Here is a 23,391-nt window from a genome sequence, read left to right on the forward strand (position 1 = left end):
TTGAACCGCCAGCCTTCTGGTTAGCAGTCAAGTGCTTTTAGCCACTATGCTACCAGAGCTCCTACTTTTTCACTAGAAGTTACCAAAAGGAAATTTTCTAAATGTATCATTATTTTTGCATCTATTAGCTGGAATTCTTCTTTTAGTTATACTAAAATACAGTTTGTCCAGGAAAGGCCAGAGAAATGCTTTAATCTTTAAAAAAAAAAAAAAAAAAAAAATTTGCAAAGTAATGAGTTAGTGCTATAACAACCTCAACAAGTAAACCGATCTTTTAAATACCTTTTTGAAATACATAAAGCACTTTATGTATTTCAACCCTTTTTAGTTAATATTTTTTGACCCTCCAACTGCCCGTCTTCAGCCAGTGAGAGGCCCTTTCTGGTTAGTACTGAGGTATCTTTGACACTGTCCCCTTAGTTTTAGATGGCTTCCTTGCCTATTCAAACAGTAAGATATCCTATGATCACCTTGTAGATTTTCTGGCCCACACTCAGAAACAACCACTTCTTTAAGGATCCCTGCCTCATCTTTAAGGAGCTCTGGTGCAGTAGTAGTTAAAGCATTTGGCTGCTAAACAAAAGGTTGGCAGTTGGAACCCATCAGCCATTCTGCAAGAGAAATACAAAGCAGTTGCATAAAGATTTACAGCTTTGCAAACTCTGGGCAGTTCCACTGTCCTAAAAGAGTCACTATGAGTCAGAATTGACTCAATGGCAGTGAGGTTTTTTTCTGTTTTGTTTTGTTTTGCCTTATTATAGTGGAGAAAAAAAATTGAGACATAATCTGGGTCCCAGCTCATTGCTATGAATCTGTCACTATTTTAGGCCCTTTTGGTGTTTCTTTCAAAAAAAAAAAAAAACCTCACTACCAGCAAGTTGATTTTGACTCATAGCCACCTCTCCTTGGGTTTCAGAGGCAGTATATCTATGGAAGTAGATTGCCCAGACTTCCTACTGAGGAGCTGCTGATGGATTTGAACAGCCAGCCTTCTGGTTAGTAGACAAATGCCTTAGGCACCATGCCACCAGAACTCCTTTCTTTGGTGGTAGTGCTAGAAAAAAATGTAATTTTTAAGAGAAAAAACGGTAAGTTTATACTTTTATTTCCATTTTGAATTTAAGATTACAGGGTTTTATTTAACTCTTTTAATTTTCTTTTATATTTTTTTTCTCTTATACTAAAAATTTTAGGTTCTTATGACATTAATATAATGACTTATTTACTTTCTCTTAGTAAACACAAGAAATATTCTCAAAATACCACTACTAATACTACTTCTAAAAATATACTGAGAATGCAGTTTAAGATCTTTAAGGCTTTATTTATTTATTTATTTTTGGTTTTACCTTAGAATATCCCACTAGAAATGCTCCACCAAAAATTACATCACTTGAAGTAATTCTTTTCTCTTTCTGAATATATCACTAACTTGATGGTTTAATACTTAAATTCACTTACTTCCAATTGTGTACAATTTTTAAGGACTGGAACTTTTTCTCTTTTTGATTTAATTTTGTTTCAAATATGTAAAACAGTTACATGATTCCAAAATCAAATCCAGGTATAAGAAAGTATAATCCCAGGCATTGGAATTCCATACCTGCCTCTCCATGATATTCTTTCCCTTCTCTTAAAAGCAACCATTATTATAAATTTTCAGTTTATCATTTCATTACTAATTTTTGAAAAATATAATCAAGTGTGGTTTTATTTATCCATATCTCCTCTCTTATTCAAAAGATGGCATTCTATAAACAACCTACTATTTTTTTTTTTTACTTACTAGTATTATATCCTTAAGATAACTCCAGAGCCAATACACAAAATACCCTTCATTCCCTATTACATCTGCTTAGTGCTCCAATTTACACACATAATTTAATCAATTATCCTCTTGTTACTGGACATTTGAGATTATTTCAGTGTTTAGCTTATTATGTACATAATCAGGATATGTACTATTAACCACTGAACAATGAAGGTTCAGAAGAAATCCTGGAAAGCAAACTGGTAATATTTCAAAATTTAAAATGTACATGCCCTTGACCTACAAATACTACTTTCAGAAATCTATCCTATTGATATTTAAAAAACAAAAAGGCAAGAATGTAAGATATTTAAAAAATAAACTTAAACCTAAATGCCCATTAATGGCGAAAATTTTTAATAAATTATGATAAAGTCATACAAAAAGTGTTATTAAAAATAGCTATTAAAAATAATTGTTTTATTCTGTACTCACCTGGAAAGATGCTATGCTACATAAAAAATGGAGCAAAATGCAGAGCAATGTATGTGTGGTGCCTGTGATGGTTGAAAGGAGCGCTGGTGGCACCTAAAGCATTTGGCTGGTAACCAAAAGATTGCTAGTTTGAACCTTCCAGCCTCTCCACAGGCGAAAGATGAGGCAGTCTGCTTCCACAAATATTTACAGTCTTAGAAACTATATGGCACAGTTCTACTCTGTCCTACATGGTCACTCTAAATCAGAATCAAATCCATGGCAATAGGTCTGGTTTTTGGTTTAGTGATGGCTAAGGTTACATGTCAATTTGGCTAGGTCATGATTCTCAGTAATTTGGCAGATAATATGTTATCATCCCCCATTCTCTGGTCTGATATAAGCAGCCAATCAGTTACAAGAGTAATTTCCTTGGGGGTGTGCCCTGTACTCAATATATACAGTCATACATTGTTTTACTGTACTTCATTTAATACCACTTTGCAGATACTATGTTTTTTACAAATTGAAGGTTTATAGCAACCCTGCTTCAAGCAAGTCTACATGCATCATTTTTTAATAGCATGTGCTCACATCATGTCTCTGTCACATTTTGGTAAATCTCATGATATTTCAAATTTTTACATAATACACGTACTTACTAGACTATGTTGTTGTTGTTATTATTTGCCATCGAGTCGGCCCCGACTCATAGCGACCCCTCCTTGGGTTTCCGAGGCAGTATCACTACGGAAGTAGGAATGCCCAACCTTCCTTCCGAGGAGTGGCTGGTGGGTTTGAACCACCAGCCTTCTGGTTAGCAGTCAAGTGCCTTAGGCACTATGCTACCAGAGCTCCTTACTAGACTATAGTATACTGCAAATATTACTTTTATATGCACCATTGTTGTTGTTATATGCACTAGAAAGTCAGAAGAGCTGAGTGACGTGCTTCCCTGCAATATTCCCTTTATTGAAGTGGTCTGGGACTGAACCAGCAATACCTCTGAGGTAAGCCTATATGGATATTCTAGTAAAGCCTGCCCGCTCTCAATCCTGCACATAACTCTTTATTATCCTACCTCCAGTTCTTCAGATGTGACCGCAGATTTTTATGTGCATCAGCTCCTGCAGCCCCAAGAGCCAGCAGTTTGCCATCTTACCTAGTGATTGTGCATTTGCCAGCCCCTGCAACCATATGAGCCAAGAAAAGCCTCAAGCCTAATGCCTGACCAATGGATTCAGGACTCGCCAGCCTCCATAACTGCATGTGTCATTTCCTTGAAATGAATCTCACTCTGCATGTATTTATATCCACCACTCGTCTGTCAGTCTGTCATTCTATGGTGGCTTGTGTGTTGCTGTGATGGAGGCTATACCACTGGTATTTCAAATACCAGCAGAGTCACCCATGGTAGAAAGGTTTCAGTACAGCTTCCACTAAGACAGACTTGGAAGAAGGAAGGGACTATCTACTTCTCAAAGTACTGGCCAGTGAAAACCTTATGAATACCACTGAAAGATGATGAGCCTCCCAGTTTGGAAAATAAAAGTATGACTGGGGAAGAGCTGCCTCCTCAAAGTAGAGCCGACCTTAATGATGTGGATGGAGTAAAGCTTTCAAGACCTCCATTTGCTAATGGGGCATAACTCACAATTGATTGTAGATGCACACATCCATTAATAATCAGAACATGGAATATACAAAGAAAGAATTGAGGAAAACTGGAAGTTTCCAAAACAAAATTAAAAAAAAAAAAAAAAAAAAACCACCAAACTCACTGCCATCAACTTGATTCTGCTTTGGGTTTCCAAGGAAGTAAATCTTTACAGAAGTAGATTGCCCCATCTTTCTTCCATGGAACAGCTGGTGGATTTGAACCACCAACCTCTAGGTTAGTAGTCAAATGCCTTAGGAACTGCACCACCACAGCTACTTAAAAAACAAAATGGAACACGTAAAGATTGATATCCTAGATATTAGTGAGCTGAAACAGACTGGCTGTGGCCATTTTGAATCAGACAACCATATGATCTACTATCATATGCCAGTAATAACAAAATGAAGAGGAATGCCGTGGCACTGATGATCACAAAAAAAACTTTCAAGATCTAACCTGAAATACAATGCTGTCACTGATAGGATAATATCCATACGCCTCCAAGGAAGACCAGTTAATACTACTATTATTCAAATTTATACACCAACCACCTACACCAAAGATGAAGAATTTGAAGATATTTACCAACTTCTGCAGTCTAAAATTGAGCAAATATGCTACCAAGATGTACTGATGATTATTGGTGATTGGAATGTGAAAGTTGAAAACAAAGAAGAATCACAGGTTGCTGGAAAATATGGCCTTAGTAAAAGAAATAATGTTGGAGATCACATGACAGACTTTTACAAGACCAATGACTTATTCATTGCAACACCTTTGTTCAACAACATAAATGGCGGCTATCCATGTGACCTCACCAGACCGACTACATCTGTGGAAAGAGGTGATGGAGAAGCTCAGTATCTTCAGTCAAAACAAGGCCAGGAGCTGACTGTGGAACAGGCCATCCACTGCTCACATGCAAGTTCAAGCTGAACATGAAGACAATTAAAACAAGTTCACAAGAGCAGAAATATGACCTTGATTATATCCCATGTGAATTCAGAGACCATCTGAAGAAGAGATTTGACACACTGAGAAAGCAAAAGGACAGCAAAAAGACAGGAAAGGAAGAAAAGATCAAAATGGATGTCAGAAGAGGTTCTGAAACTTGTTCTTAAACAGAAAATAGCTAAAGCAAAAAGAAGAAATGACAACAGAGCTGAACAGAAGATTTCAAAGAATAGCTCAAAAAGACAAAGTCAACTATTAAAATGAAATGTGCAAAGACCTGGAATTACAAAACCAAAAGGAAAGAACATGTTCAGCATTTCTCAACCTGAAAGAACTGAGGAAAAATTTAAGCTTCGAGTTGCAACACTGGAAGATTCTATGGGCAAAATAATTGAATGATGCAGGAAACATCAAAGAAGATGGAAGGAATACACACAATGACTGTACCAAAAAGAATTGGTTGATGTTCATCCATTTCAGGAGGTGGCATATGATCAAGAACCACTAGTATTGAAGGAAGAAGTCAAAGCTGCACTGAAGAAATTCATGAAAAACAAGACTCCAGGAATTGATAAAATACCTACTGAGATGTTTCAACATACAGATGCCACACTGAAGGTACTTACTAATCTATGCCAAGAAATCTGGAAGACGGCTACTGGCCAAATGACTGAAGAAATCCATATCTATACCCATTCCAAAGGAAGTTTATTGCACAGAATGTGAAATTATCGAACAATATCACTAATATCAAAAACAAGTAAAATTTTGCTGAGGATAATTTAAAAACAGTTGCAGCAGTATATTGACAGACAGCTTCCAGAAATGTAAGCTGATTCAGAAGAGGATGTAGAATATAGGATATCACTGCTGATGTCAGATGGATCTTAGCTGAAAGCAAAGAATACCAGAAAGATATGTACTTGGGGTTTATTGACTATGCAAAAGCACTCAACTGTGTAGATAATAACAAATTATGGATAACATTGAGAAGAATGGGAATTCCCGAACACTCAATTGTGCTCATGAGGAATCTGTACACAGACCAAGAAGTGGTCATTCAAACAGAACAAGAGGACACTGCATGGTTTAAAATCAGGAAGAGTGTTTGTCAGGGTTGTATCCTTTCACCATACTTATTCAGTCTATATGCTAAGCAAATAATTAGAGAAGCTGGACTATATGAAGAAGAATATGGCATCAGGGCTGGATTAATTAATTAACTAATAACCTGTGACATGAGGATGACACAACTTTTCTTACTGAAAGTTAGGATGACTTGAAGCACTTACTGATGAAGATCAAAGACTACAGTCTGCAGTATGAATTACACCTCAACATAAAGGAAATGAAAATCTTCACAACTGGACCAATAAGCAGCATCCCGATAAATGGAGAAAAGATTGACATTGTCAAAGATTTCATGTTACTTGGTTCCACAATCAACACCAATGGAAGCAGCAGTCAAGACACGAGATGACGTACTGCACTGGGCAAATCTGCTGCAAAAGACCTCTTTCAAGTGCTGAAAAGCAAAGATATCTCTTTGAAGACTAAGGTGTGCCTAATTCAAGCCATTGTATTTTCCATAACCTCATATGCATGTGAAAGCTAGACAGTGAACAAGGCATATGGAAGAGGAGTTGATGCTTTTAAGTCATGGTGTTGGCAAAGCATACTGAAACTACCAGGACTGTGAGAAGAACAAACCAATCTGTCCCGGAGGGAGTGCAGCCAGACTGCTCCTTAGAAGTGAAAATGGCCAGACTTCATCTCACCTACTTTGGTTAGGTTGTCAGAATAGACCATTCCCTGGAGAAGTATGCCATGCTTGGTAAAGTGGAGGGTCAGCAAAGGAGAAGGCCCTCAACTACATGCATTGACATAGTGGCTGCCACAATGAACTCAGGTATAGAAAGGATTGTAAGGCTGGCAAAGGACTGGGCAGTATTTCGTTCTGTTGTATATAGAGTCACTGTAAGTCAGAGATGACTCAACGGCACCTAACAACACAACAGGTATATGTTTCACTGGTTTTGCTCCTCTCAAGAACCTACACCATTTTAGCAAAGGGTAGATGAAAATTCTATAAATGTAGATGTATGTTTGGGGCATCATTATAAGCATGGAATAAATTAGGAACATTTTGTTGTTGTTGTTGTTGTTATGTGCCATCGAGTCAGACCCGACTCATAGCGACCTCTCCTTGGATTTCCCAGGCAGTATCACCACAGAAAGTACCGTGGACTGCTAAAAGAACTAACAGATCTGTCCTGGAGGAAGTGCAGCCAGAATGCTCCTTGGAAGCAAGAATGGCCAGACTTCGTCTCATCTATTTTGGTCATGTTTTAAGAAGGGACCATTCCCTGGAGAAAGATGTCATGCTTGGAGGGTGGAGGGTCGACGAAAGAGGGGGAGGCCTTCAAGGACATGGATTGATACGGTGGCTGCGATGATGGGCTCAAGTATAGCAGGGATTGTGGGGCTGGCACGGGATCGGGCAGTGTTTCGTTCTGCTGTGCATGGGGTAACTATGAGTCGGAAACGACTCGACGGCACTTAACAACAACAACATCACTACAGAAGTAGATTGCCCAACCTTTCTTCCTAGGAACATTTTAGTGACATTAAATTATTACAGTGGGTTAGCCAGATAATGGAACTAGGTGAAAAGAAAAGGAAAAGGGGAAATAATTAACTTCTTTGTGCACCTTTGTGTAGTTGCATTCTGGTTACCTAGTGCCACTCTGAAAAGAATATACCACAAATGGGATGGCTTAAACAAACACGAGTTTATTCTCTTACAGTTCGGGAGACTAGAAGTCCAAGTTCAAAGTGTCAGGCTCTAGGGGCTGAGTGAAAGCCCCTTGACCTTGGGCTTCAGCTCTGCCTCTTGCTCCTTGCCCACTGAAATAGGCATCTCTTCACTCAGGCAGCTACTAGCTGCTGAGGTTAACAGGCCCAAGATCGACAAATAAAATGGCACAGTCGCAATGTTACCAAACGGCACAGCAGGCCATTAACGCAAGTCCATTGTAAGTCCCAAGGCTGGCAGAGTATGGGAGGCTGCTGCACAACAACACAGCTACATGCAAGGTTCAAATGTGCTATAAGCTAGAGACCATTCCCAAAGCTGCTTCTTATATATGAGAAGCAGACCACATCCCTAAAGCAGTTACTCAGCTGCTTGTGGTAGGTCCCACCATGGAGTTGATTGCCAGTCTCATCATGGGGAATAACCACTACCAGCTACCCACCCACTCAACCAGGCCCAGCCGAGTTGACACACAAACATAACCACCACAAGTTGACTCTGAATCAATCATATGTGGCTTCAGAAATTTAAAACAGAAAGTCCAAGGAAACACATAACGAGAGAGGCCCCCACTTAGAGTGGACTTTCTTATTCTTATTTTGAAATCGTGGACATCTAGTCTACTCTGCCAGCACAATCTATAATCCTGGTTACTCCTTCAATCTTCTAAAGGTCATCTAATATTTTACTGGTGGCTGGTCAGGATATTAAACTAGAGTAGCAATTCAGATATTCATTATTTGTATGATATTTTGGAAACTTTTAATCAAACAGAGAAAATATATTTAAAAAATAAATTATTTAATTTAGGTACATACTTTTCTTCTTCGGAAGAGTTCACATTCTCTCCATAAAGAAGTAAAATAAGACCTTCTTCTACAGATGCAATTCTTGCTAAAATATCAGCTATATGAATTAAAGCTGTTTCCGAGCAATATGAAGCAGCCTGTATATTAAAAAGATAACAAGACAAATCGTATAATTTTATGGCATGCTAGCATAACACAGACTAAAATTCAAGCGTGGCAGTATAGCTTAATAAAGTTATATTACCATAAAAAATTAATGATTTTTTTGGCTGTAAAATGATATATATGAACTAAATGTGTCACTAGACTATATGCTCATATCAACAGAGTTGATGAGGCAAATAAATACAAATTTTTCACTCAAACCAGTTATTGTTTATTAAAATTGTTGAAAGAACTGCTGCTGTTACAGTTTTATACATAATTCTGTTTGACAAATGCAGTTGCCCCTCCATTTCTACTGTCTTTTGCTTCCCACCCATTGGGCTCCTTTATATCCAATCAAATTATACTATACATAATGTATGACATACACCTGTCCTTTATAAGGGAAACAATCACTTTCCATAGCTGATTGGGTAGGTTATGAATGAATCAATCCATGGACTGGCTGTGGCCAATGATGTCACCTTGTGAGAAAACTAAGCTGAATCAATCAGATTGATGGGCTTCTGACTTTTAAATGAAAGTACTGAAAACCTTTGGCAATGTATATCAAAATAGTATGGAGCAAGTATTGAAAATTGGGAAGCCACATTAATACTGGAGCCCATAAAGAAGCCTTAGTCCACTACTTGTTTTTTCTAAGACCTGCTTATGTACCTGGACCTTGATAGATGCCAGTGTATATGCTCTATAATAAATTTCAATGAATACTCCTACTTTGCAAGCAACATATTCTAATAAATTCAGTTGTTAGCTTTACTAATGATGAGTCAAGTAAATTCACCCAGACAATGAACTCTATTATATGAGCCAGTTTTTCCTTATCACACTAAATCTCTTTAATCATACACACACTTCTTCCCAGCTTGCTTTCCTTCTCTCTATAAACAAAAATAAAACCATATTTTTCAAACATTCTGTTCCTCATTTGTAACATTTTATGTTTATAGTCTAACTCTCCTATTAGAGTAAGTTCCGTAAAAGTGATTCTTTTTCAATTCTGTGTTTCCAGAATCTAGCACAAGACTAGTGACATGGCTATGGCTCAGTGTGCAATGCTGAATGTCTTAAATTAGATACGGAATGTCTACCTGTTGTCAGAGGTCTGCTCCCTAATGTCAGGAATAAATAATTCTAGCATAATAAAATTACAATTTTAAAAAAATATATAATATGGGAGTATAGAGAAGAAAATACATAACTTTGGGAGGAAGAACTGAGAGGAAATTTCATGAAATATTCTTGAAATAATCTATGGTCTGTAAAGAAGAATATTCTACGTCAGCCAAGTTTAGGACTTTCCAAGGTAACAGAAAAGAATGCAAACCCATGGAGATACAAAAATTTTATTTATAGAACGTAAATGATTTATTATAATTTGAGTACTTGGTAATGAACATAGCAAACAATAAAACAGGAAACCTGGTAGATGCCAAATTAAAAAGTTTGAAATTCATCCAGCAAGCAACAAGCAGGAAAGTACACGGCAGCCTTGGTGACAATATAGAGTACCAAAACCAAAAGAACCAATTCACTGCCATCAAGTCGGATCCGACTCATAGCGACCCCTCCTTAGGTTTCCAAGGCAGTTATCATTACGGAAGTAGATTGCCCAATCTTCCTTCCAAGGAGTGGCTGGTGGGTTTGAACCGCCAGCCTTCTGGTTAGCAGTCAAATGCCTAGGCACTATGCCACCAGAGCTGGAAATTTGAAAAACAGGCAGAAGAAAAGCATAATGAAATTATTGCAACATTCCAGGCAACAAATTATTGGGGCTTAAGCTAAAGCAGAAGCAGTAGAGATTAAAAGGAATAAATGGATTTTAGACATACATAGGAAAACCAGTCTACAGGTCTTCATTACTAAGGAAGGAGTCTAAGTTGTCACAAGTCCTAGTTACCACAAAGGGAAATAGAAGGAAGCTCGGAGAAGCAGATCTGGAGCAGAAAAATACTACTGCTTTGAAAACACTGAGTTTGCTTAAGGAATTCAACTTGAAAAGCTACTCCTCAAGCAACCACACACAAGGCTGGAGTGAAAAATATATATATATTTATGAATTAACCATACTTTTAATTCATGGAATGGAGAAAATGAACCAATAAATATGTACAGAGAGAAAAGAAAAGTTAACTAAATCCCAACCTCCCCAGGGGCCTGAAAGTGGCAACCTCAGAGGTGAATGAGGTGAAAAAAAAGATCAGGAAGGAAAGGAAAATAAAATTAGAAGGAATAATTTTATGAGGTCAAGTAAAGAGAACCTCAAAAGCTGTCAACTGTTAAAGACCAGGTAAACACTTTTCTGAAAAATCACTAATTACCTATTTAGGAAGGTATGGCCAAGAGCAGAGTAATGGTGGGATGGAGGCAAATCATAATGCAATAATCTGAAAAATGATTAGGAGGCAAGTGAATCAAGACAATAATGACAGTAACCAAGTCAATCAAAAGTCCAACCATTAAAAAGATCAGATACTAGGTGATAGCTAAAGATGAACACTGAGTAGTCAAGAGATGCCCTGTCACAATTATGAGCATGTTTTTAGGTAAAGGGAAGACATGAAAAGAAAACAGAAAGTTAAAAATGTACAAAAGCAAAGATACAAGTGGTAACTATGATGTAAGACATTTCTCTGCACTAATATATAATTTATATTTTACTATGATATTGATATTACAACTTTCTATTATATTAAGCTATGTAGTAAGAATTCTATTTGTTTCCTCTCTACTTAGCTTATTTTCCCAAGGTTGCCTATAATTTATCACATATTCACTTACTAATCACCCAGAATGCCATACTTTGTAAATTCACACACTTAATACATGTTTTCTGAATGAGTGATAAGTAATGAATGCATGAATGGATGGGCAACTGCATGGCCCTTTAAGAGACAGGGATACAAGAGAAATGAAATTAGCAAAAGCACTACATTAGCTTATTGATGAGCTTTTAAAGTCATTTCCAGAAGTCACAGAAATAGAAGGATATATTAAGAGAACAAGGCTTATAGTCATAATACTAAATCTGTTACTTGTTGAATCTGTGATCTTGAGCAAATCACTTTTTTCAGCCTCAGTTGTGAGGATTAAAGTTATATCATGTAAAGGAATATACTGTGAAAATATAAAGAAATGTATGTATTTCAAAACTGGAATTGTAAATTAGCTTTCTTTCTAAAGTAACGCTGTTGTAAGCTGTCAAGTCGATTCTGACTCATATCAGCACTGCAGGACAGAGGAGAACTGCCGCATGAGGGTTCCTAGGCTACAGCAGATCATCCTGTCTTTTCTCCTGTGGAGCAGCTGACAGGGTCAAGCACAGACCTGCGGCTAGCAGCCAAGTGCTTAACCATTGCACCACCAGGGCTCTGTAAAGTAGGAATAGTTCTTCTTAATATTAAACAGAGTTGGATCCTTGGTAAAATAACTATTTCCAAAGGCTATAAAATTACCATTAAAGCAAAAAAAAAAAAAATCCGCAAAATTCATCAGGTCTGTAAAACAAATAGCTTCTTAATAGAATAGAACAGAATTCATATAAGGTCTTCACATCAGCAGATCTAAAACTGACTGGAAAAAAATTTTTAAATGTTACATGTACTTTTCCCCCACCACCATCACTGTCATAACTAACAAATCAACTGACTGCATAAACTATTACTTAAATATGAATAAAAATTTTTATCAGTACAAAATACATTCATATGTGGAAATAAGTTGTAATGTAGTAGTATTTCAAATAAATCAAGTCTATAAATAAAGTGTCATTGAATATTCATTAATACCTAGTTCAGAGAGATTCTATTAACTCTTTAGTATATAATACCAACCTCAGTTCCCTTCATTAAATTATGAATAGGCTGAAGAAGTGCCTCTATCACAGTACTGTTATATAAGCATTCCATTGCACATTCTTTTTGATCACAGAGTATCTGTAGAACTTCAGTGACCATACCTGCAGGAGAGTAATTCTCTGAAAAACAAAAACCACTTTTAAATATTAAAAAAATGATTAAATACTTAGTACTTTTTATTTTTGCTTTATTATGTATTGCTGATCCAAAAAAATTCAATATCAAGGTCAATAAAACAGTACAAAAATCACAACTCAATTTCCAAAGGATGATATATTATCAAAATTATAACCTGAAGCTTAAGGGGCTATCAATTATCTTAATATAGCTTTTCACGTTAATAAAAAGCAAGTAAATGGTAACAAATATAAATGACAAAAGACAAGAACATAAGAGCATTTCACTCTAATGTCAAATCACTGCACAACTGAAGATAGGGTTTGAAGCAAACTTAAAACTCTTTTCTCTTCCTAGCAAACATTTTTACTTCTTTTCACTTTCTTTCTTTTTCTTAAACACTAAATTCACATGTTAAGCCCACGAGAAAATCAATCCAGAATCATTAAAACAGACTATCAGTGACCAAAAAGGAAGCAGAGAAAAGGGTAAACGTTTATGGAGACTAGTATATTCTCCTGTTACTACAAATGCAATGAAAAGAAAGAGCATTTTACATATTTTAATTTAAAATATGTAAAGGAATACAGGTAAGACATACACACATAAATATAACACTAGGCATGGCTCCTGAAGGAGATATATATATATATATATATATATATATATATATATATATATATATTTAGTTTCATAATTAATATACTTCAGATATGTAACCTCATATATCCTCACAACAACAATTGAGGAAAATAAGGAACCAAAACAAAGTACTGTGAGTAAGGATGTCCTAGTAAAATACACTATCAAGGCTAGCACCAAAATTTTTCATTTATCTTACGATAGTCTCTACTCCCACCACTAATCTGTCAGTTTTTGTACTGTGCTGGCTTGCATGGTGTTGTGATGCTAGAATACCCTTATATCTGTAAGAGGTAAGGGGCCTCAGATCTGTACTCTCAAATGATTCATGAGAAAAGTTGTCTAAATTGTTTTTGAAACGTTTTGAGAAACTTTGAGAAAGTTTGAGAAACTGTTTCCAAAAAATAATTAAGAAACACTGTGGTGTTTTCACTCATTTCTGCATATATTCAGCTACAGCTACAGAGCACTTGCTATGTGCAGTCACAAGGGACTCAAAGGTATGATCTCTGCATAAGGAGCTCATGGCATTTGAGCAAGAACTCATTCTCTCAACATGCATTCTACTACCACCTGCTAATACCTACTGTGTATCAGGTACTTTGTGAGTGAAATAAACCACCCCTTCTCTCCAGGACCACCACTTGTCTGCCAGTTTGTACTGCTATGATGGCCTGTGTGTTGTTCTGATGCTGGGTGCTATGCCACCAGAATTTCAAATACCAGCAGGGCCACCCATGCCACACAAGTTTCAGCAGAGCTTCTAGACTAAGACAAACTAGGAAAGAGGACCTGGAGACCTACTTCCAAAAAAACTGGCCAAGGAAAATGTTATGAATACCAGCTGAACATTGTCTGATATACTGCCAGAAGATGAACCCATCAGGTTGGAAGGCACTCAAAATACAACTGTGGAAGACCTGCTTTCTCAAAGTAAAGTTGAACTTGATGTGCATAAAGTAAAGCTCTCAGGACCTTCATCTGCTGATACAGTCACTCAAAATGAGAACACACACCTGTAAATATATATTAATAATTGGTATGTAGAATGTAAAAACTGTGTGTGTGCACCTAGAAAAATGGGAAATGATCAAAATGGATTGGAACAAATAAAGATCAATATCCTAAGCATTACTGAGCTGAAATGGACTGTTATTGGCCATTTTGAACTAGAGAGTCATAGTGTCTCCTATGCTGGAAATAAAAAATTGAAGAGGAATGGGTTCCAATCATCATCAAAAGAACATCTCAAAAATTATCCAATATATATACATAAGCCTACAAGAAAGAGCAGCTGATGTGAATATTGTTCAAATTATGCAAAAACCACTGACACCAAACACGAATTGGAGATTTTTACCAACTTCTGCAGTCTGAAATTGATCAAATATGCAATCAAGATGCATTGTTAATCACTGGTGATTGGAATGCAAAAACTGGAAACAAAGAAGAAGGGTCAGTAGCTGGAAAACATGTCTCTGGTGATAGAAAGGACAACAGAGATCACACAATAGAATTTTCCAAAACTAACAACATTCACTTCAAGCAATTTTTTCAAAAATGTAAACAGAACTACGCACATGGAATACACAGGAATCATATCAACCATATCTGTGGAAAGAGATGATGGAGAAACTCAATCTCTTCAGTCAGAAAAGATAAAGGGCTGAATGCTGAACAGACCATCAATTCTTTATACACAAGTTCAAGGTTATGCTGAAGAAAATTAAAACAAGTCCAAAAGAAATAGAGCACAAACTTGAGTATATCCTACTTGAATTTAGAGACCACCTGGGGAACAGATTTGATGCAGTGAACACTAATGACCGAAAACCAGAGGAGTTGTGGGATGAAATCAAGTATGAAGAAATCGAAAGGTCATTAAAGAGACAAGAAAGAAAAGACAAAAATGGATGTCAGAAGAGATTATGAGACTTGCTGTTAAATGTAGAGTAGCTAAGCTGAATGGAAGAAATGAAGAAGAAAGAACTGAACAGATTTTAAAGGACAGCTCAAATAGACAAAGTAAGTATTACAATAAAATGTGCAAACACCTGCAGTTAGAAAAATAAAGGGAAGAACACACTTGGCATTTTTCAAGCTGAAACAACTGAAGAAAAAATTCAAGTGTCAAGTTGCAATAATGAAGGATTCTATGGGAAAATTTTGAACAAAAATTGATGCAGAAAGCATCAAAAGAATATGTAAGGGATATATACAATCACTCGACCAAAAAAAATTGGTGAAGGTTCATCCATTTCAAGGGTAGCATATGATCAAGAACCAGTAACACTGTAGAAAAAAGTCCAAGCTGAGCTGAAAGCATGGGTGAAAATAACACTCCAGAAATTGGCCAAGAAATATGAAAGACCACTAGCCAGCCATATTTGTGGAAGAGATCCATATTTGTATCCATTTTGAAAAAAAGGTGATCCAGGAGAATGTAGAAATTATCAAACAATAGCATTAACATCACACACAAGTAAAATTTTGCTAAAGAGCATTCAAAAATGATTGTAGCAGTACACTGACAGGGCGCTGTCAGGAATTCCAGCTGGACTCAGAAGAGGAAGTAAAATGAGGATTATCACTATTCTTATCAGATGGAGTTTAACTGAAGGCAGAGAATACCAGAGAGATGTTTATCTGTGTTTTATTGGTAATACAATAACATTCACCTGTGTAGATCATACCAAATTATGGATAATACTGCAAAGAATGGGAATTTCAGAACACTTAAGGTGCTCAATGAGGGACCTGTAAACAGACCAAGAGGCAGTTGCTCATACAGAACAAAGGCATACTGTGGTAGTTAAGGTTGTATGTTTACTTGGCTAGGCATGGTTGAATGGCTGAGCAGTTGGTTGTAGTTATTCCCCATGGTGAGACTGGTAAACTGTGTGGTGGAATCTACTGGAGCAGCTGAGTAGCTGCTTTAGGGATGTGGGCTGCTTTCAGTATATGAGAAACAACTTTGAGGAAGATCACCAGCTTTTTGGCACACCTGAACCCTGCATGTGTGGTATCACTGGTCAGCAGCCTGCCCTGCCCTGCTAATCTTAGGTCTTCTTCTGGATTTCAATTAGTAGCCTGCTGTGTCATTTGGTAACACTGGGACTGTACCTTTTCGCATGTCAGCCTCAGCAGCTAGCAGCTATCTCAGTGAAGAAAAGTGTCTACCTTCAGTGGGCCTGGAGCAGGAGGCAGAGCTGAAGGCCAAGGTTGAAGTGTTTTCACCCAGCCCCTAGAGCCCGGCACTTTGAACTTGGACTTCTAAAGTCCACAACTGTAAAAGAATAAACTCCTGTTTGTTCAAGCCTTTCTATTAGTGGTATATCTTCTGTTAGAGCAGCACTAGGTAACCAAAACAGATACTGTACAGTTTAAATCGGGCAAGGTGTGTATCATGGTTATTGTATTGTTTCACCATAATTATCCAATCTGCATGCTGATAATCTGAGAAGCTGGACTACATGAAGAAGAATGTGTTATCAGGATTGGAGGAAGACTCATTAACAGCCTGCTATATACAGATGATTATCCATTGAGATATTTCAACAAACGGATGCCCCATTGGAGGCACTCACTCAGTTACGCCAAGAGATTTGGAAGACAGTTACCTGGCCAACTGACTGGAAGAGATCCATATTTGTACCCACTCCAAAGGAAGGTGATCCTACACAATGTGGAAATTGTAGAACAATATAATTAATATTGCATGCAAGTTAAGATCTTACTGAAGATAATTAAAAAATGGTTGCAGCAGTATATTGACAGAGAACTTCCAGAGGTGCAAGCTAGATTCAGAAGAGGACATGGGACAAGGGATATCATAGCTGTTGTCAGATGGATCTTGGCTCAAGGCAAAGAATACCAGAAAGATATTTACTTGTGTTTTATTGACTATGCAAAGGCATTTGATTGTGTGGATCATGACAAATTATGGATAACACTGAGAAGACTGGGAATTCCCGAACACTTGATTGTACTCATGAGTAACCTGTACTGTGACCAGGAGGCTGTCGTTTGAACAGAACAAGGGGACACTATGTAGTTTAAAATCAAGAAGGGAGTGCGTCAGGGTTGTATCCTTTCCCCACACTTATTCAATCTACATGCTGAGCAAATAATCCGAGAAGCTGGACTATATGAAGAAAAATGTGGAATCAGGATTGAAGGAAGAATCATTAACAACCTGAGATATGCAGATGATACAACTTTGCTTGCTGAAAGTGAGGATGACTTGAGGCACTTACTGATGAAGATGGAGGAACAGTCTGCAGTATGGAGTACATCTCAGTATAAAAAGACAAAAATCCTCACAACTGGACCAATAAGCAGCATCATGATAAATGGAGAAAAGACTGAGTTTGTCAAAGAATTCACGTTGCTTGGTTCTACAATTGATGCCAATGGAAGCAACAGTCAGGACATTAGACAATGTGTAGCACTGGAAAGGTCAACCAAGAAGGAACTGTTTCAAGTGCTGAGAAGCAAGGATGTCTCCTTGAGGACTAAGGTGCGCCTGACACAAGCCATGATATTTCCAATTGCCTCATATGTATATGAGAGCTGGACAATGAATAAGGAAGACCAAAGAAGAGTTGATGCTTTTGAGTTGTGGTGCTGACGAAGAATGCTGAAAGTACCATGGACTGCTGAAAGAACTAACAGATCTATCCTGGAGGAAGTGCACCCAATATGCTCCTTGGAAGCGAGAACGGCCAGATTTCGTCTCACCTACTTTGGTCATGTTGTCAGAAGGGACCATTCCCTGGAGAAGGATGTCATGCTTGGTAGGGTGGAGGGTCAATGAAAGAGGGGAAGGCCTTCAACGAGATGGATTGACATGGTGGCTGTCATGATGGGCTCAAGTATAGCAAGGATCATGGAGCTGGCGTGGGATCGGGCAGTGTTAAGTTCTGCTGTGCATTGGGTCGCTATGAGTCGGAAACGACTCGATGGCACCTAACAACAACAACATATACAGATGATACAATCTTGCTTCCAAACGTGAAGAAGACTTGAAGTACTACTGATGAAGATCAAAGACTACAGGCTTCAATATGTATTACACCTTAACATAAAGAAAACAAAAATGCTCACTGGACCTACAAGGAACATTATGATAAATGGAGAAAACATTGCAGTTGTCAAAGATTTCATTTTACTTGGATCCATAATGCCCATGGAAGCAGCAGTCAAGAAATCAAAGACGTACTGCATTCAGTAAATCTCCTGCAAAAGCCCTCTTTAAGGTGGTAAATAGCAAAGATGTAACTTTGAGGACTAAGGTGTACCTCACTCATGCCACAGTATTTTCAACTGCTCATATGCAAGCAAAATCTAGACAATGAAAAAGGATGATTGAAGAGTTGATACTTCTGAATTATGGTGTTGGCAGAGAATACTGAATATACTATGGACTGCCAGAAGAACAAACAAAACTATCTTGGAAGAAGTACAGCCAGAGTATTTCTTATACACAAGGATGACTACACTTTGTTTCACTTACTTTGGACATGTTATGAGGAGGGACCAGTCGCTGAGATGGATTGACAGAGTGGCCAAAGTGGCCGCATAATGGGCTGAAACACAGCAACAATGGTGAGGGTGGAGCAGGACTGGCAGTGTATCATTGTGTTGTACACAGGGTCAGTATGAGTCACAACTGATTCAATGGCAGCGAACAACGAAAACATTCTGTATGCCATGAATACAGGAAGACTTCAAGTCAGTACTTGATAAAAACAAAATGAAAAGGAAGTTCAGTGATTTTCAACCTGTTCTAGATGAGAAATGTGTACAATAAGAGATATTATTGATGAGCATATAGTCTTTATGTCATCTAATCATGTATTATTTACTGAGTGTCTACATATGCCAGATACTATACGAGGCATTGTAGACAAATAAATGCAATTAAAATATCCAAGAGACTATAAACCAAGCTATTAACAAATAATTATAGTAAAGAAAGACGATTTTTATGATACAGGACGTATAGAATATTGTAGAAGTACATGGCTAGTGGACCTAAACTAGAACTTCATACATGTAAATACTATAAAGGCAGAATAAAGCCTCAAAACCACTGTTAGAATTAATAGCCTGTTCTAACTGCATAGATAAAACCTGTCATCATTGTGCATGCAATTAGGTTGATTCCAACTCACTGTGATCCTGCAGGACAGAGTAGAACTTCCCTATAGAGTTTTGAAGACTATAAATCTTTATGGAAACCAACTGCCACATCTTTCTCCTAAAGAGCACTCAGTAGGTTCGAACCACGGGCCTATCTATCGGTTAGCACCCAAGCACTTTACTCACTGTGCTACTAGGGCTCAGTAAATCAAACGGACTAGTTGATAAATAAGGACCCTAGTAGTACAATGACTAAGCACCCACTACTAACTGAAAAATTAGAGGTTCTAACACACAGAGCATTGCTGCAGAAGAAAGACCTGGCAATCTGCTCCTGTGAAGATTAAGGAAATCCTACTGGGCAGTTCTACTCTGTCATGGAGAGTTGCTATGAGTTGGAATAGCATCAGAGGCATGCAACAACAAGAGCTGATAAATGAATTACAACATTAAAGCATGATTTTTTTTTTTTGATTCACTTGAGATCCTCTCAGAATTTATGCCAGTATTTTTAAGGTAGCTTCCAGTTTAGAGAATTATGATTCTAAGGTTATGAAAGTGTTTTGTTATTGAATGCCTTATTCTGAAAATGATTATTTAAAGAAAAAAACTGTCAAAGTTATCTTTTGAGTGTGAGCACTGTAAAACATTTTCATAAATCAATCAATAGCCATAAGATTAAAAGGCATTTCACTGAAAAAAATAGGAAGGTTTTTGGCTTTATTTTTTAATTGGAAAAAAAAAAAAACCTCTGATAAAGACTGATGTTTTGGATGTCAGCAAATAAAAAAGTAAGCTTATCAAATTGTTCAGGTATACAGACACAACAGAGTAGCAAAATAGATCACATTAGTAGCTACCATTCAAACTATTACAAAAGAATATTAAAATTCTCAGTGAAATTGATTATAAATGAAAAGGCAGCAAACTAGGAGTATCTTAAAATATCAATGAGCAAAATTAAATTTCATGGCTTACTTCCAGGACCAATGTAATTTTTTATGAGTAATCTTCATGAAAGCTATTTACTAAATTCAGTCATTGACAACATCTAGACAACAGAATCCTTTAATACTTTTAGATGTTTTCTATTATTCAATTTAAACTAGAAGCAAAATTACCTGAATGTGCAGCTGATGTCATCTTTGGACAACTTGGTGAATAATAGATAAGCTGGGTAAATAGAACCAACAGATCTATAAGGGATACTGAATCTTTAAAAAGAAAAAAAGAAAAATTAGTCTTAAGGCACTTGACTGCTAACCAGAAGGCTGGCGGTTCAAACCCACCAGCCACTCCTCGGAAGGAAGGTTGGGCAATCTACTTCCATAGTGATACTGCCTCGGAAACCCAAGGAAGGGTTGCTATGAGTCAGGTCTGACTCGATGGCACATAACAATAACAACAACAACATACGCTTATAATTCATAAAAATTTAGCTAAGCTACCATTCACCTACACTTCTGAGTATTCATAAAGACTGTCCTACAGTCAGGACTAAAAGGGACGAAGCTACCTACCTTAGAAAAAAACAGGCCAAATTTCCAAATTTTAATAACCCATAGAAATGGGATTATTGAACTAAATTAGCATTTATATAATTTATATTCACACTGTATAAAAAGTATGTTTCTAAAAGAATTTTTTATGAATATACATCATGTTAATTTTGTGCACTTAGCTCTCAGATAAATGTATACATTGCATGTCTATACAACCTGTATATAATAATAATCCTATATGCAGAGCCAGAGCTTATAAATCTTATGAACATAGTATTATATATGAATATATTCATTTCTCCTAATTTCACTTACCTTTTCTATTCTTCAACTTTATAGGAAATAGCTTTCTGCCTTGAGTATAGACCAATAACCTTCCTAAAAGGCACAGTGAGTGAATGAAATAAATATACTGTAATTCTTGTCCTGAGTAATAGAAATTTTTCCGTTTGTTCCCTTTAAAGAGAAATAAACAAGAACATTTATTTTAATGCTATTACATTTTACAATACTGTCTTCATCCCCTTCTGAACATTAAACAAGGTTAACTATCTACAATGGAGACACCATTGATGGAAATAAAATATTTTTTTCCTTGTCATTTCTTAGAATTATCTAAGATCTTTTATACCTAAACCTCTGAGAGAAAAAAGTCACCATAAAATTTGGCAAACCTCAGAAAAATGTAGTTGTGTAGAGTACTTATTCTAAAACAGTCACCATGAGATTTTAAAGTTATCATCTATAATGATCAAAGGGGTCTTCAAGAGTTAAGGTGGAGAGAAAGTCAGTAGAAAATGTTACTTACTACCTAATTCTACCAGTTAAATGCTGATAATGCAAAAGAACATACATACAACCATATTTGCAAATGAAATTAGGATATCTAAAATACACGTTTTCTAATATATATCTTTCATTAACTCATTTGCCCATACATTCAAGATTTATTGAGTACCTATTTTATATAAAACCCTGAACTATTTGTTGGTATTAAAATAAATAAGCTTAAGTGGTACAGAGTTTTTGTTATGGGTGATAAAAAATTTAGAAATGGATATAATGCAATTAATGTCATTAAACTATACATGTAAAATGGTTAGAATATTTTGTCATATATATTTCACCACAATAAATATTCTAAAATTTAAAAATTAAATCACTAAGATGCATGAAACTGGGCTTTCAACTCAAGAATATGGCAAATATAGTATGACCAGAGCACAAGGAGGGCAAACAGGAGAGATGGGAGCCTAGAGGGTAAAGGGGGGCTGATCACAGAGTACTTAGCAATAGACTTTATGATAGAGGCAATGGGGTAAGTATTAAAGGTTTTTTAAGAAGCTTTGGTGGTGTAGTGACTAAAGTATTGAGCTGTTGACCCATGCTTTAACTATTCTAACCCACCAGCCCCTCTATGGGAGAAAAATGAGGCAGTCTGTTTCCATAAAGAATTACAGCCTTGTAAATCCTATGACAAAGTTCCACTCTGTCCTATAGGGTCGCTATGAGTCAGACTCAACTTGATAGCATTGAGTTTTTCCGTAGAGATACTGCCTCAGAAACCCAAGGAGGGGTCGCTATGAGTCGGGACCAACTCAACAGCAGTGAGCTTGATTTGGGTTTAAGCAGGATATTAACATAATCAAATATACATGTGGAAAACTAACTCTACTGGCAGCATAAAAGATGAACTGAAGATAGGCAAGGTTAGATATAAGGAGACTTGTTTTAAAAAAATACTGAACAAAAGCACTGGTATAAAAAAAATGGAGAAAGGGAGGATTTTAAAAAAAAGATTAAGGAAATAGAATCAGTGTAACTTATCCAGGGATTACTTGCAGGAAGTGAAAGAATGATAAAAATGTTCTCAAGATTCTAACTCAAATATTTGTGTGCATGATGAATTTTCCTTCTGTTTAAATGATTCTTAAAAAAAAAAAAAAATCAGGTCTAGAATGAAAAGAAACTGTGATTTCGGATCTTGGTATTTTAAGATGGTTGGTTATGCTCGTCTAACATCCAGATGGAGACATCAAATAAGCATATAAGTATACGTGGGTTAGAATGAGATGTGCACTTAAATATTTAGAGGGAAAAATGAATGTGTGTGTGTGTATGTAGATATATATATATATTTGAAACCATGAAAGTAAATAAGCTCCACCAGAGAAAGCAGGTGTTTAAAGAGAAAAAAAAGTAAAAGCCAAAACACTTGAGGATAAATACAAAAAGAAAAGAAGAATTTTAAAAGTAACTAAGAATTATTAGATGAGAATGAGTGAATCCAAGGAAAAATGGTATCATCAAGAATAACAAACGTGGCTCCACTCCTCTGCCCCCGCATGGGATATGAGTGGAGCCCCAGCGCGCTGGAACTCCGAATAAACTCCTCCTGCTTTTGCATCAAGAGACGTCTTTCGTGAGTGATTTCGGGTGGCGTTATCCCTGACTTGGGTTGGGGGAGCCTTGGTGAAGGGGAACCCAACATTTTGGGGGCTC

The 23,391-nt window shown here is 36.8% G+C and overlaps 1 protein-coding gene across 1 annotated transcript in view; it reads right to left on the reverse strand.

The window, feature by feature from the left end:
- TBC1D32 (TBC1 domain family member 32) overlaps nucleotides 1-23,391 on the reverse strand; it is a 350,348-nt gene that overhangs the window by 217,029 nt on the left and 109,928 nt on the right. The window contains exons 12-15 of the mRNA XM_042782292.1: nucleotides 21,205-21,345; nucleotides 20,509-20,601; nucleotides 12,461-12,603; nucleotides 8,472-8,599 (exon numbers count right to left, since the gene is read on the reverse strand). Coding sequence (XP_042638226.1) covers nucleotides 8,472-8,599; nucleotides 12,461-12,603; nucleotides 20,509-20,601; nucleotides 21,205-21,345 — 505 coding nt within the window. The remainder of the gene's footprint in view (nucleotides 1-8,471; nucleotides 8,600-12,460; nucleotides 12,604-20,508; nucleotides 20,602-21,204; nucleotides 21,346-23,391) is intronic.

Source organism: Orycteropus afer, unplaced genomic scaffold (assembly GCF_000298275.1).
Source record: "Orycteropus afer afer isolate SDZICR_OR568_19922 unplaced genomic scaffold, OryAfe1.0 scaffold00286, whole genome shotgun sequence".
Taxonomy (NCBI): domain Eukaryota; kingdom Metazoa; phylum Chordata; class Mammalia; order Tubulidentata; family Orycteropodidae; genus Orycteropus; species Orycteropus afer.